The sequence below is a fragment of the Balaenoptera ricei genome, chromosome 14, assembly GCF_028023285.1.
Source record: "Balaenoptera ricei isolate mBalRic1 chromosome 14, mBalRic1.hap2, whole genome shotgun sequence".
NCBI lineage: Eukaryota > Metazoa > Chordata > Mammalia > Artiodactyla > Balaenopteridae > Balaenoptera > Balaenoptera ricei.
In genome coordinates, this window is record NC_082652.1 from 10388944 (window position 1) to 10404841 (window position 15898).

At 46.1% G+C, this 15898-nt stretch overlaps 1 protein-coding gene across 1 annotated transcript in view; it reads right to left on the reverse strand.

The window, feature by feature from the left end:
• Positions 1–15898, reverse strand: part of CCDC60 (coiled-coil domain containing 60) — a 173996-nt gene that overhangs the window by 58231 nt on the left and 99867 nt on the right. The window contains exon 3 of the mRNA XM_059895217.1: positions 8030–8200. Coding sequence (XP_059751200.1) covers positions 8030–8200 — 171 coding nt within the window. The remainder of the gene's footprint in view (positions 1–8029; positions 8201–15898) is intronic.

Genomic DNA, 15898 nt, shown 5'->3' on the forward strand with positions numbered 1-15898 from the left:
GCCCCAAAAGATCAGCCACGACCAGGCATATCTCTCCTGAAGCCCATCCCCTGCCCCACAGAGAATACAGACGCTTCCTCTGAAGCCAAAACCATCTGGGGGAAGGGGTGGGGGATAAGGGATGCTTAGAGAGGAGAGAAACAGCCCAAACAGGCAGTTCAGCTTTGAAACCACTGGACATTTATCCAAAAAAGACTGTTTCAAAGTGAAAAATATTAAGTTACATTTAATACCACAGTTAAGTTTTTCTTTTCAACACCATCATGGAGTAAGTCATGTCAGTCAGAGAAAACGGGGTTTGTTTGTTTTTTCATTTTTGGCATGTCTGGGTCACAAGGTATATATTTTTTTGCCCATGACCAAATTTAGCCCATAGACATGTTTTAATAAGCCTACTGTGTGCGTAATGGAATTGACTGTCTATATTTTAAAATTGGGAGATGTCACATAAAGATGGAAAAGCTTTGGTTCTTGAAGACTCGAAAGTTCTTGCCACTCTGAGTAAGAGTTGGGTGAGGCCCAAGGTCAAGATGGCTGCCCACTTTGCACGAGGTGTGTGCCTCTTGGGTTGCCTGAGACTCAAAAACCCCTGGCATCTCACTCCCAGCTTGCCTTACATATTTATGCTACCAGTGTGCTCCTTTAAAGCCCTGTAGTTTCTCAGCCTGAGTACTTTAATACTGATTGAATCATTGACGGGCTCCCTGATTCATTCACGTCTACCCATATCTATGGAACATCTCTGTGCTGGGGGCTGTAGGTGCGGTGATGGAGACAGATCCAGCCCCTCCCCTCCGGAGCTTAAGAGCCTCGTGGGGGAGACGGGCTTTACACAAACACAGCTGTGGTAAGGCTGAGCTGGAGAGTGTGTGGTGCTTTGACAGACCCAAACGGAGAATATGGCTGAAATGGAGCCAGGGAATACTTCCTGGAGGGAGCTGTGTCAATTTAGAAACATGTGCCTCAAGTTTCTTCTAATGGGAAGGTGGCTTTATAGCCCCCATTCCCCTGGAATCTTGGCTTTCTGAGTGGCTGGGCCAATACAATGTGTCAGAAATGGTGGGATGCCAATTTCTGGGTCCCGGCTCCAGGAACTGGCAGCTTTTCCTTCTTATGTCTTGGGAAGATCACTCTTAGCACCCAGGCACCGCCATGCTGGGAGGAAGCTGGCAGCCTGTGAAGAGGCTCATAGGGAGGGGGACCAAGACTGCTGGGTCTCAGTCCTGGATGAGCTCAGAGCTGACAGCCAGCCCCAAGGTGCCATCCGTGCGGATGAGCCCTCTTGGAAACAGATACTTTGAGCTGCCCCAGCTAGTGCTGAATCCTTCCCCACTTAACCCTACTCAAATGGCAGATTTGTGAGTGAGATAGATGTTTGCTGTCTTGAGTTAATAGGTTTTGGAGTGGTTGCTCACAGCAACAGTAACTGGCACAGAAGTAAATATTGAGCTGAGATCTGCAGGTTGAATGGGAATTCAGTAGGCAGAGGGCGGAGGGAGAGGCCCTGGGGAGGAGGGAGAGGGGGACAGTGTGGCTGGAGGGGAAGCCAAGGGCTAGCCCATCCAGAGCCTTGTAGCCCCTGCTCAGACTTTTGTCTTTATCCGATAAAGAATGGTGGCCATTGAGGATTTTAAACTGGGAGTGGTTTACGTTTGGAAAGCTCGGCTCTGGCTTAGCGTGGGGCAAGGAGACAGAGGGAGCCAGAGGACGTGGAGGCACCCATTAGGAAGTCACCTTCCTCCTGGGAATTTGAGGACAATCTTGGGGTCACAGAGCTACCTAAAAAATAGGACCAGAATCTAGGTCCCCTGCTTTCCATTTCCACAGGCTCTTTATTCAATCCCAGAGCTGAGGAAACCACAAGCCAATATGTTGGCATACCCAGGCTTACTGGCTCAACCCAGTGGTTTAGAATACGGGGAAATTAACCCAGCTTTTACACTCCTTAATCTCTTGTTTTATGTCTCCTCTCAACTGCAAACATAAGACAAATTCTATTCGTTGTTTTTTTTGCCTTTTTCGCTGAACTTGCAGCTGAGAAATGAGGTCATTGAACACAGTGGGAAAGACTGCTTGCAGGCCGGAATCTTTGGGGACATGCTTGATTTTCTTTTTTCCCTACATAGTTTGTCAGACTTAAAACTTTGGTCTAAAAGAACTTATCCTATGGTCTTAGATCCAGAGGGGGGGAAAACTTTGGTCTAAAAGAACTTATCCTATGGTCTTAGATCCAGGGGGGGGGGGGGGGGCGGAAATCCCTTTTGCTTTTAGAATGCACAGGATCAAATACTGTGTTTTTTTTGTTATTTTTTTTGTTTTTTTTTTTATTTACTTATTTTATTAGTGTTATTTTACCCTTATACTGTGTTAAAATAAAAATACTGTGTTAAAAAAGCAGTTCTAGGGGCTTCACTGGTGGCGCAGTGGTTGAGAATCTGCCTGCCAAAGCAGAGGACACGGGTTCGAGCCCTGGTCGAGGAGGATCCCACATGCCGCGGAGCAACTGGGCCGGTGTGCCACAGCTGCTGAGCCTGCGCTCTAGAGCCCGCGAGCCACAACTACTGAAGCCCGCGAGCCTAGAGCTGTGCCCGCAACAGGAGAAGCCACCGCAATGAGAAGCCCAAGCAGCGGGGAGTAGCTCCCGCTCACCACAACTGGAGAAAGCGCGTGCAGCAACGAAGACCCAATGCAGCCAAAAATAAATAAATAAATTTATAAAAAAAAAAAAAAAGCAGTTCTAAATGAACACTTGTATTTTTGATAATTCTATGATTGGAATTATATTTATAGAACATAGCTCTTACATGTGAGAGGCCTTCTAGCCTGCCTGGAAATTAAGATTTTTAGCCATAGATCTGAGGGTTTTAAGTAATTGAGGGCCAGAGAGATCAAATTCATTTCACTGCATAATAATAGCTAGCAGTTACTAAGTATGTCTCATATGCCAGGCTCTGTGCTAAGCGTTGTTTCTTTTAATCCTTATAACAAATTTGGGAGTTTGGTACCATTCATAAGTGTGTAGAGAGAGGAGACTCAGAGCAGCACAGCGACCTGCCCAAAGTGAAACAGTTGTGTGGGGGAAGTCTGGACGCGAACCCCAGCCCTGTGCTCTTAACCACTACTCCCTACTGGTAGGGATAATCTCCCAGTGCTATTTTATAACCCCTGCCGCCCCACCTGCATTTGATGGCTATGTTGCAATAATAGCCTCCAGTTTTATTTTAATGACCAGCCTTGCACAGCTCATAGAATCCACTGGATAAGTCATAACCAGACCAATGTCTACGAGAGGAAAGATCTCATGCATATTTAAACTTATTAAACTTTAAATATACCATGTCTTGCACACTGAAACATGGATCGGAGAGGGAAGAATTGTGTTCTGTGACCATGGATTAAAAACCCCATGTAAACAAGGGCAACGTTACAGCCAAACTATTTAAACAGTCACAGGAGGATCTTTACAGATGCCACCTTCCCCAGCGCCTGTTTGTTTGCCCAATAATCTGAACAAAAAGTTCCTGCGAAAAAGAGCCACTAGTTCCTTCCTTCTCTTTATTCTAGAGAAAGGCTGCCAGGTGACTAGTGCCACCAGAGGTACCAGACTCAGAGAGGGTCATCGGGCTCTTAGATGACACTAAGGGCAAAACTTGCGCTGAGCTCGTGGGACCTTCACGGAAAGGGTAAGAACCCCTCGGCTCACTGAGTGGCTTTCTCTGTATCCTGCGCCTCTTCAAGGTCCCGTGAGGACACGTCAGTGGGGGTCCACTGAGTGGCTGGATGGAGGTGGCTCAGGTCATGACTTGCCTGCTTTTTTTCTTTTTTTCATTCTGAAAATCATATTTCTGATTTTGGCAATACACAACACCACCACACCCTCCTTCTCCAGCCGTGGCCTTTCTAACCAGACATGCGGGCTGCAGGATTTCTGGCGGGCTGAAACAGATGGGTCTAGCCATACCTCTTTTTTTGTCACCCAATGAACTCCCATTCAGCACTAAAGATCCTGCTCAGAAGTCACACTTCTGGGGATTCTTTCCAGATTTCCTTTTCACCCCCTAAAGTGGAGTGGGCGGACATTGTGAAATAATAGAAAAAAATATATATATTGGTCTCTGGCCTCACTTTCTGGCACAGAGCTCCTAAAACCCTTGGAATTTCCTAAGTGATGAAGAGTACCAGGAGCATCTCTTGTCTTAATATTTGGTCTTAGACCCTGCATCCTGACACAGAGCTCCCAAATCCCTTGGAATTTCCTGGGTCTTTTTTGGGAATGGGGCAACTCTTGGTGGGCTCCTGGATAGCTTTAGGATGGGGCCTGGTCGCCAGAAAGACCAAGCCATGATTAGAAGCTTGGACCTCTCAGCCCCACCCCCAGTCTTCTGGGAAGGGGAGAGGGGCTGGAGACTGAGTTAATGATAGAGCATGCCTATATGATGAAGCCTCCATAAAAATCCCTGAAGTATGGGGTTTGGAGAGCTTCCAAGTTGGTGATCACATCCAAATAATGGGAGGATGGCACTCCCCAACTCCACAGAAACAGAAGCTCCTGTGCCTGGGTCCCTTCCAGATCTTACCCTATGTACTTCTTGATCTGGGTGTTCATCTGTACCCTTTATTATGTAATAAAAAGGAAAATGTAAGTCAGTGTTTCCCTGAGTTCTGTGAGCCATTCTAGAAAATTATCAAACCCAAGGAAGGAGGTCATGGGAACCCTGATTTATAGCTGGTTGGTCAGAAGTACAGGTGACAACCTGGGACTCGTGACTGGCATCTGACGTGGGGGCAGTCTTGTGGGACTGAACACTTAACCTGTGGGATCTGATGCTAAGTCCAGGTAGAAAGTGTCAGAACTGAATAGGATGGTAGGATGCCCCGCTGGTGTCACAGACATTTGCTTGGTGTGGGGGAAAAACCCACACATCTGGTGTCAGAAGTATGAGTGTGATCACAGTGTGAGAGTAAAGGAGAAACACATGGGAGGAGTGTTTTTCCTTTACAGGCACACTTCAGGTGCACCCCCATGGTACTGTGTTGTGGCACCACATGTGGTAGGGACTGTCCCTCAATCCTTTTCATATCTCCGTGCCATCAGAAGGCCTGCACACAGTAGGTCTTCAAAACACAAACGGTTGGTAGTCTCCCATTCTCACCCCTACACTTACTTGGAAGCCAAGGCAAAACCTTGTAAAAACCCTCATTAGACATCTCTGTTCTCTCCCAGTGATGGCTGCCTTTCCTCTCTTCTCTCCTCCGAAGGGTCCCTTCCGCTCACACTCTTGGCCCGTCTCCTGAATGTCTCCATTCTATCTGTCAGGGAAGCCTTTCTGCTCTTCCTGTCTACCTGCGTATTCACTTGAATACACTTGCTCACCAAAGAAAGCTTCTCCTTGGGATGCTCACTCCTTGGAAGGCATGTGGTGGGGATTGCAAATCATAGATATTTTCTCTCCTCTCAGAATGAATGAATGAGTTAATAAATGAATGCACAAATGGTAAGCTAGCTTATTTAGACCAACCCTTTGGGTAAAAATAACCAAAACTGCTGGACAAAATATTTTTTTAAAAAGAGGGGCAAAGGGACTTCCCTGGTGGCACAGTGGTTAAGAATTCGCCTGCCAATGCAGGGGACACGGGTTCGGGCCCTGGTCCGGGAAGATGCCACATGCCACAGAGCAGCTAAGCCCTTGTGCCACAACTACTGAGCCTGTGCTCTAGAGCCCGTGAGCCACAACTACTGAGCCCACGTGCCACAACTACTGAGCCCATGCGCCTAGAGCCCGTGCTCCGCAACAAGAGAAGCCACCGCAGTGAGAAGTCCACGCACCACAACGAAGAGTAGACCCCGCTCGCCACAACTAGAGAAAGCCCGCGCGCAGCAACGAAGAACCAATGCAGCAAAAAAAAAAATAAATTTAAAAAATAAATAAAATAAAAAGAGTGGCAAAGAGCCAACAACGAAGTGGGAATCTCTCGGCCAAAACTAAAGAGAGACTGGAAACCAGAGAGGTAAGGCAGCCTGAGAGCTGCTTTGGTCCTAAGGACATTTGCCAATTTAGAAAAGGTTAACTTTCCTTCTAACAGCTTCACAGGGCAAGGAAAAAGCATAGTCCATGGTCTGCACAAATGAGGAATCAAAGAAAAGACCCTTCTTACAATAAGCTGGGATTCCCAAGGGCCAGACTTTCAGGGGAAAGGTGACTAGAAATATACCAGCCCCTCATGGTCTCACACTCAGGGTTCCCAACAGTCACTGGGAACCGTGAGCTTTAAGAAGATCTCCAACCACTAGTGTCCAGCCCCCTTACCACCTCCCCGCCAGGGCCTCACAGACCAGAACACCCTCTTTTTTTTTTTCCATTAAGTTGAAATTTACATAACATAAAATTAACTGTTTTAAAGGGTGCAATTCAATGGCATTTGAATTGATGGCTGTACAACCATGGCCTAAATCTAGTTCCAAAATATTTTCATCAGCCCCAAAGGAGACCCCACACCCATTAAGCAGTCATTCTCCATCCCCCCACTTCCTCAACCCCTGGCAACCACCAATCTGCTTCCTGTTTGGGATGAACCTCAAACAAACTATGGTAAGTGAAAGAAGCCAGGCACAAAGAGGTCCCATATTGTATGGTTCCATTGGTAGGACCATTGTTTTTAAGACGTACACGTGCATATTTCTTTACGTTAACGTCGTGAAGAATTTGGGAAATGGTGCATCACCTGCTGTGGATTCCATTTCCTCTTTAGCCGGCAACGTGTCAATTTGGGTTCCTAAAGGCAGCCCTAGCACAGTAACTCTCAACCTTGGCTTCACATGGGGATTATCTAGGGGAGCTTTAGAACGTACTATGTCCGGGTAACAACCCCAGAGGGTCTGATGTAATGGGTCTGGGAAGCAACCTGGGCACCAGGTGATTCTAATTGTGGAGCCAGGGCTGAGACCACTGCTCTAATAGGGCAACGGCAGGCCATTTCTACCATATATATTTCCCCTCTTCCTGCTTCAGCACCTCCTTTCCATCACTGATTTGTGCCTCATTTGGTCTGCACAAGCTAAGTATTCCGGGAGTTTGTTTCTGCAGAATGTAGCAGTCCATGAATGTTGGTGTCACTCAGTTTGGGACACGGGGGTGCTTTCCAACTATGACCTTAGTCATAGGCGGAATTATGACTAAGCCTCATTCTTAATCTCTAAAATGGGGCTAATCATAGTATCTATCTCATAGGAACGTTTTGAAATTTTGACAAAAAGACGTGCACAAAGCACGCAGTAGACACTCATTATAAATTACTGTTGTGGTTGTGATTATTAGCATGATTGTTACTGTTACATGAATGGGCATTTCATAATGGACCAGTCTGTTGATGGTCCTCTCTCAACCAGAGGAAAGACCTTTACAAAAAGAGGGAGGCTACTGATTCAACAAACCAACAAACCTTTTTTTTGGTCCACTTGCTTTGGGTGGATACCGAGCTACAACCTGGGGTTTCAGGAGAAGGTCTGGAATAGGGATATCGATGTGGAATAAAACAAAGTAGTGTGCAAACATGTTAAGGGAACTCAAGAGTCCAAATGGGTTCTGGAGGTGGTTGGGCTGAAATCTGGGAAGGATCAGGAGAGGGCAGCATTTAAGCTGGGCTTTTAATGATAATTAGAACTTTAGTTGGAAGAGGATGTAGGGAAGAGCACTTAAGGCCCAGAAAACAGCACGGGCAAATGCCTAGAGGTAGGGACAAGCCTTGGAACGAGAGGGAAAGAGGCACATCTGGGGACCAGCAAGATTTCTTGGGTAGCTCTTGGCAATGGATGTGAGGACAGACATATGTAGTAGAAGATACCTCACTGAATACCAGAAGGTGAGGCTGGCGAGGTAGGTTGAGCCAGACTGAAAGAAGTCATTAGACACCAGCCTAAGGAGGGGCTCCCCATGTGAGACAGCTGCCACCCCTCAACCCAACCAGACAGGGGTCCTTCTCGTTGGTCCTTCCCAAGACCACTGGTGCCACGGTGATGGTGTCTACTTACGTCAAAAGAATATCCCCATACTGGATATCTGACATCTTTTTGGCTGGTTGGAATATATTTCTTTCTTCCTCTTTGAGTTTCTGAAGTTGTTGTTGCCTCTTTTTCAATGCACTCTCCTCCCTCAGAATAGTAAAGTATCCACGGCCCATCTTCACCCACTGAATCAAGATGCTGGAGAAAGAGAAAGAGAGAGGAAGATGAGTTGGCGATCAATGCAATGTCTTACTGTCTTGGGACTGATAATCCACTGAAGGGCACTCTCATGCCCAGTAACAGGAGACCTCCTGCCTTTAGAATTCCAAAGTCACAGAGACCTAAGCTTGGATTATGGACCCACCTCTTACCAAAGACCTTGAATTATCTAACCTCTCCTGGTTTCAGTTCCATCACTCCACAAACATTTATTGAGTGCCTACTATGTGCTAGGCACTCTGCTATGTACATTGAAATGAGCATAATAATTCACACCCCAGAGAACTAATTTAATTGGCAGTGTTTTTATTTTGTTTTGTTTTTCATGGTGTGTCTCAGATTCAGTGAAATGCGGTATTTGAGTTTCTTATACATATGCCACCGGAAGGTCACCAGCAATCTTTTTCTAAATTTAGACCTTGCTTCTCAGCTCACGTAAAGTTTTCTGAATCTCTATGCTACACGATACACGTGCATCCCAGCCAGTCATTGGCAGGTAAGGATCAGGCATCATCTGCCCAGCCCATATTCTCGCTACAGCAAAATAGTCTCTCAGGTTCCTCATGTATAAAATTGTGCAAAACCAAATGAATGTGTATCCTGGTGGAACACAGTGAAACCAGATTATACAGAACTGGCCCTGAACTGTCCATTTGGGTTTTTATTTTTAAGTTTAGGGATGCAAGCTGTGGATCTGAAGTGGAATTCGTATTTGAAACAAAAATGTGCTGCGGTCTTGCTTTCAAGCTTCTGAAATCCACTCATCAAAGAGCATCCTGAGGTTGCCAGATAACCTGATAGAATGAAAACCGTAACCGTGCGCAACCCCTTAATTTCACAGAGGAGGATTTCCTTGATGTGGCACAAACAAAGCAAACGCAGAGCTAATCTGGGAGCTGGGGCTGACAGCAACTGTTTTTTTCGTGGTTATGTTACTTCACAGAGACTCTTCGCTCAAAATGTGGTTCATAGGTAAAGACTGACGTCACACACGCACCACAAGGGTGTGAAATGACATGACTCACATTATGAGGCTTTCTGGGCTCCGAAGCAGGTCTGCAATCAGCTGAGGGAGCAGGGTCGGGGGGGAAGGGAGGGCCGGCTTAGGGTTTTCTGGGAGTGGGGCTGGGGTGAAGGGTCCCTTGTTTGAGTGTGGTCTCAGCTTCCCGCCAGCACCAAAACAAGGAGCACCTTGGGTTTCTTATCAGCTTGCCCAGATGTGGGGCAGAGGGAAAGGTGGGGGGAAGAGGGGGGCGGGCAGCTCAAACGCTGTCAAAGGTCGCACGTCAAAAATGGAGTCAGACTCTTCATTGCGTTAATTCACGCCCAATTTCAAATGTGTGTGTTTGCCTGAATAGCTGCATCATTATTAACCATTCAACAAAAAGGTAATGAATACCCGCTGTGTGTCAGGAGCTACTCTAGGTGCTGAGGTACAGCAGCAAACAAAACAGCTCACAACATTCCTGTCCTCCTGAAGCTCCTATTCCAGGGGGCGGAGACAGACACGAAACAGAGTGAACTGTAGGTGACACGCTAAGTTCCAGGCACGAGCATAAAGCAGGGACATGGGAGAGTGAGAGACAGGGGTGGGGTGTGGATCGGTGCCATTTTAAACTGATGGTCAGCGAGGGCCTGGCTGAGAAGGTGACATTTGAGGAAAGACGTAAAGGAGGTGATGGAGTAAACCATGCAGATATCTGGGGGAAGGGAACAGCATGTGCAAAGGCCCTGGGCAAGTACAACTTTTCATCCAGAAAAGTTTCGCTTTCGTTGAATAAAATGTTATGTGACATCACATAGTACAGTTTGTGCTCCTGAAAGATTATATTTTTCTGATTTAGATATTGGTCTTCTAAGACTTTTGTTTAACAGAAAGGATCTGCTCTGAAAAAGGAAGGAAGGAAGGAAGGGAGGGAGGGGAGGGGAGGGGAGAAGGAAGTAAAGCCTGCTGTGTCCCAGATTGGGTGCTACTCTAGGAAGCAAAAGATGTTACCACTTTCATTAAGAAGCTCATCTCTAATAACTCCAACTAACATCCTCAAGTTCAGAGTCCCAGCAATTGGAGAGGTCCCTCTCTGCCATCGGACCTCAATGAGACTTCTCAAGCGCATCCAGGGTGCTCTTGAGATGCAGCAAGTCATCTGGATAAGAGGCTTTTTCAGTGAACGAGGCAATGTTGTGGTTTCACATCCGTGGTAGAACTTAGCCCTGTAGCTCAGCAGTTCTGTGTTCTGCCCTCCCGCGAGCCCCTCACTTCTGGGTGTGTGAGTTCACTTACTTATCCTCACAACAGCTCGACCTTGTGGGCACTGTTATCATTTCCATTTGCAGATGAGGAAACAGGCCCAGAAAGGTGAGGTCAGAAAAGCTGGCAAGAAGCAGATCTGGGGTCTGAACCCAGGTAGTGGATTCCCCCGTGGGGTCCGACTACAGAGTCTGCTGGTTTGTAGGAGGTCAGGATGTTTCCACTGGGGAGTCTCACCAGCTTGTCCTGGAAACCCCTGTCCTTGACTTGGAGATTCTATAGGCCACCAGGTCCTTGGCTAACTTGGGTGGCTTGTCATTGACTGGCCGGTGTTAGGGGCTCGCCTTTACCTGTTGTCCAGATTCTCTCAAGGAGTAGAAGGCTGTCAGCAAGGCCTCTCAGGTCCCAGAACAGACCACGGTCTTCAGAGGCAGAGGGTGGGACCGGCACTGAGAAGTCTCATGTGTGATAATTGCGCACAACAATGGGAGGGGTTCCAGGCACCTGGAGCAGACCCAGGCGGTGTGGTGGGCTTTGGGTTCTGATTTCACTGTGTAACTGAACAAAAGCCTTTGTCTTTCCCTGCAGAAACTGTAACCAACTAGATCCTGAAATGCACATGTTATGGATTGAATTGTGTACCACCCCCCAGCCAAATTCATAGGGTGAAGTCTCAACCCCCAGTACCTCAGAATGTGACCTTATTTGGAAATAGGGTCACTGCAGTTAAGATGAGGTCATACTGGAGGAGAGTGGGTCCCTACGCCAATATGACTGGTGTCCATATAAAAAGGGGAAATTTGGGCACAGACACATAGGCAGAGAGAAAACCATGTGAAGATGAAGGCAGAGATCAGGGCGATGCTTCTGCAGGCCAAGGAATGCCAAAGATTGCCAGCAAGTCAGCAGAAGCTAGGAGAGAGGCATGGAACAGATTTTCTCTCTCAGACGCGAGAAGGAACCAACCCTTCTGATACCTTGATCTTGGACTTCTAGCCTCTGGAACTGTGAGACAATAAATTTCTGTTGTTTAAGCTACCCAGTTTGTAGTACTTTGTTACAGCAGCCCTAGTAAACTGTTACAGTATGATCAAATATCTAAGCCTACACGCATGGAACAGCCCAACTCTTTATTTTCTTTGACTGCAAGGGTTAACGAAATCCTTATTAATTTTATAATAAGTGACAGGCTGAAGTCCATGCCACAGTAAATAAAAGGGACCTGAATATTATGTACCAGGCCCTGAGCTGGACACCTATTTTGTGTCAGATCCTGTTCTAGGCAGTTATGATGTGTCATGTTCTGTTCAAGCACTGGAATTACAAAGGCGAACACATCCTCAAAGAATTCACAGTCTTCACCTCTGCATCTAAGTTATCTTATTTCTACAAAAGTAGAAACTAAGAGGTTGTTAAGAGATTTATTTGACTTCTTTTTGCCCTTATTCCAAAAAGGATTAGGAGCAGAAAATTTTAAAAGTGAGAAGGGCAGGAGACATGAAAAAATAAGAAAACAATATCAGGTAAGACAAGTATCGAAACCCATGACACATGAGCTAGTGCACAGATTTGGCCCTCAGCATCCTAGCGGCCAGCACAAAGAGGGAAACACAATCCCTCATGTGATTCCTAATGACCATGAGATTTTGAAAAAGCTGTTCAGGTGATGCCTAGCCATTCCTGGTGGAAGAAGAAGAGATTTCTTTCAAGGATCTGTATAGGGACAACACGGTGAAAAGCCAAGTCTGCAACAAACCTCTAGATGAGGGTAGTGATAAATGCCTGTCTTACTGATTAACTCACAGAAAAGCATCGGGGAGTTGGTGTTGGCAATTTGAGGAATCTAGCAAGTTTTCTGGTAGAACTGCAGCCCCTTTCAACCAAGGCAGCCAGACTCCTAGCGGTTAGATCTTCTGGAAAGACCTGGCTGAGAGATGAACAGAGGTGGTGGTGTGGGGGGGTGAGGGGGGGGCAGGGGTTGTCTGGGCCCTCAGGTCAGACCCACCAGCCTATTCTGGGAACTTCAGGCTGCGGGGTGTTCATTCCGTGTACCGTGAAGTGCTCCCCTGTTACTGCAGAGGCCCATTTAAAAATGCTTAGTATTTTAGCAAATTCCCATTTAATTCCCTTGTATGTTCCCTCCATTTTCTTCATCATTATTGCTGATTACCAGGCTATTTGCGCGAAGGGAGCTATTTGCAGGGAAGAGCAGTTTTCGCCTTTAAATCCACTCACCCGGGGCCTCCTGTTCACTGCTTTCCACGATGTAAAACTCCCACGGCTAACATGGCAGGAGGAACAATGGGGAGTCAAATAATTAACTGCGTCAGGCAAACGAAGGAAGAAGCAGATTATAAATGCCAAATGCCACTACCCAATGCCACTTCCTCTTAACCAATGCATGCGGGTAGGTTTTCACATTTAAGGGACATATGTTCTCTGTACATTCATCAGCCTGTGTGAGCTGATGAATGAAAAATTCACAATATGGCAATAGGAATAGTCTTAGTGGGGCTGAGCAGAGCCACACCAAAGGGGCAGGTTTCACTCCCAAGCACCTTCAGACCTGAGGGCCAGTGTACGCAGTGGTAAGCCTTGGAGGGGCCAGCCTCTTGGATGGGGTCTCTACTTTGCCACTCCCTTAGGCAGGTTTTAAACCTCTCTAAACCACAGCCTCTTCATCTCCAAACGAGGAAAAAAGTCATTCTTGCCTCAAAGGGCTGTTGGGAGGATTAAATGACAGTGGATGTAAAGAGTTTAGTGTAGTGCCTAGTACCTAGGACTCCATGATTGGGCGCTACAATTATTACTGTCAACTCGCTTAACAGTCCTGAGAGGGTGGTGTGATCTGCAGTTGAGAAAATAGAGGGAAGAGGTTAAGTAAACGATGAGGGTCATAGTAGCTGGGAAGTAGCAAAGCAAGTGTTGGGAGCCAGCAGGGATGATTCCAGAATTTCTCTCTCCATCTGCATGCTGCAAACACAAGCATATTCAGAAGGAAGCTTTAAAGCTTTGAGTCTATGCATCTCTGGGCTGTTCTTATTGTGCAGAGTTCACCTCTAGGCCCACAGGAGAGAAGCTGGTGGCTTACACTTTCCTCCTTTAGACCATGTTTTACCCAATCCAAGTCACCACCTGTGGCAGATCAGGTCATCATTCAGCAAATACGCACTCCCTCCCCCATCCCCTACATTCAGGGGTGGAATGTACTCCCAGCATCCTGACTTTGGGCTTCACCATATGACTTCTTTGGCCAATGGGATGTTAGTAGATATGACTTGAAAAGAAGCTTGAAATAAGCTTGCTCGGTTGGGTCCATGACAAGAAAAAACCCCCACTATTTCGTTGAACCCAGAAGAATAAGAAAGGCATGGAACAGACCTGAACCCAGCTAATCTCAACCTAAATCAGCCAAACCCCAGTTATCCCACAGACACATGAGCAAGGAAGAAATACTTATTGAAAGTCACTGAGTTTTAGGATAGTTTGTTACACAGCATTATGGTGAAAATCGCTGACCAATACATCATTTGTTATAAGAGGTGACATTATTTTATGAACCACAACGAAGGAAAAAATCCATGCCAGTTCGATTAAGACATGATTGTACATTGCATCTCCAGTTCAGAGATGTTAAAATGTGAAAAAAAAATGTGCCTATTAGATATAAAATATGGCATTAGGAAAGAAATTGCCTCAGACCCGAGAAAAGATGATCTGGAACAGAACTTGGAACATAAAGGCAGTAATTAACAGCACCTTCAGAGAAGTATCTAGCGATTTTCTGATATTCTCTGATGAGATTGAGAGTCCTTTCTGGGGTGTTAGATTTACCCGCACATCTGGCCCGTCAGACTTGTAACAAGGCTATTAATCTTTACTAGTCATCCTACTCTTGAGTGACGCTATGTAGCTGCTTGCTACTCGAAGTGTGGTCCCTGTAGCAGCCGCATTAGCAACATACAGGAGCTTGTTAGAAATGCAGAATCTTGGGCCCCCCTCACACCTCCTGAATGAGGATCTGCATTTTAACAGGACCCCGAGATGACTCACATACACATATAAGTTTGAGTTGCACTGGTCTAGCTGTCCTCTCCTTTCTGTTAAAAGATACTCTTTCCAGAAAGAAATCTTCGAACTGGCTTTATTAGAAGCCCAATTCCCTTCCTACAAGTTTGAAATAAACCTTTGACACACACTAGCAGTCAATTCATCTCAGAAAGTTCTTCAAGCACAGCTGTAGCAGCCATTCTTACCCTTTGAGGGCACTCCGCTTCTCATGAGTCTCCCATTACCTGAATCAGCACCTCCATCCCCAGGGCCCTAAAGGAAACAGGGACTGACGGTCATCTAAAACAGACAGCCCCAGCTCTCTTCACAGGGGCCTTGCAGGAAGCTGCGGAGTACTGGAGAGTCGACAGGCAGCGAAAGAAATTCACGTTCAACCTTTCTATTATGGGGGGCAGGGGATTAACCACCGCAAATCACTTTGTTAAAAATCAACAGCCCAGATGTACTTAAAAAAATACAAAAAACAAAAAAACACAACTTTTAATGGTATTATGGCTCTGCATCCAGCTGGTTTTCACTCACATTTTCTGTCTTGCCTGCAAGAAATATGGGACTATAAAGCCAGGAGAGCTTCCATGGGGGGAGGAAGCATGACATTAAAATGAACAAACACTCCTGGCAATATCCGATTTCAGGGATGTCCTGCTCTCGCAGAAGGGAATTGCTTACATGGGAAATTTTCACTTAACAAATTTTACTGTTTTCCAATAATGGCAAATAAATTAGTTTCTTCCCAGATTGTGGAGGCTGAAGGCTTGGAGAGCCCATTTCAGCTGGCTGGCTCACGTCTTGCTTTGTCAGCCCACCCAGACATATTGAGTTCAGAGGAGGAGAGGGCAAACACGATGGAACGAGGAATGGATCTGAAACGCTATCCCGAAATTCTTGAATTTTCAGGCAACCCCTACAGGCAAATTAATAACTCAGCCCTAGCTCAAACGCACCAAGCAAATATTTTGCATTTAAATTCCCGCATTAGAATGCCCTGTTTATACAATAACTTAATAAATCTGCCTGGCTGCCAAATTGACAAGAAGGTGAGAATCATTCATTAAAATGCAAATGCAATTGAGATGAAATTTGGAATACATTTATTACAGTAATTGAACTTCAGTCAACTGTAGGCACAACACAGATTCTGAACTACCTTTCAGACAAAAGGACGTGTTGGGTTATCAACACCCCCCCCACCCCAAGTTAATATCTTTGTCAGCATGCAAATTAAAGCCATTTCCTGAGGGCCAATGATTTGCAATGGAGGATTTCACTCTTCTTTATAGGACAAGATTGCCAGAGATAAAGGTCAACTGCATACACAAAAGATTGCTCTGGTACCATATTGTGTATACAGCAAATTG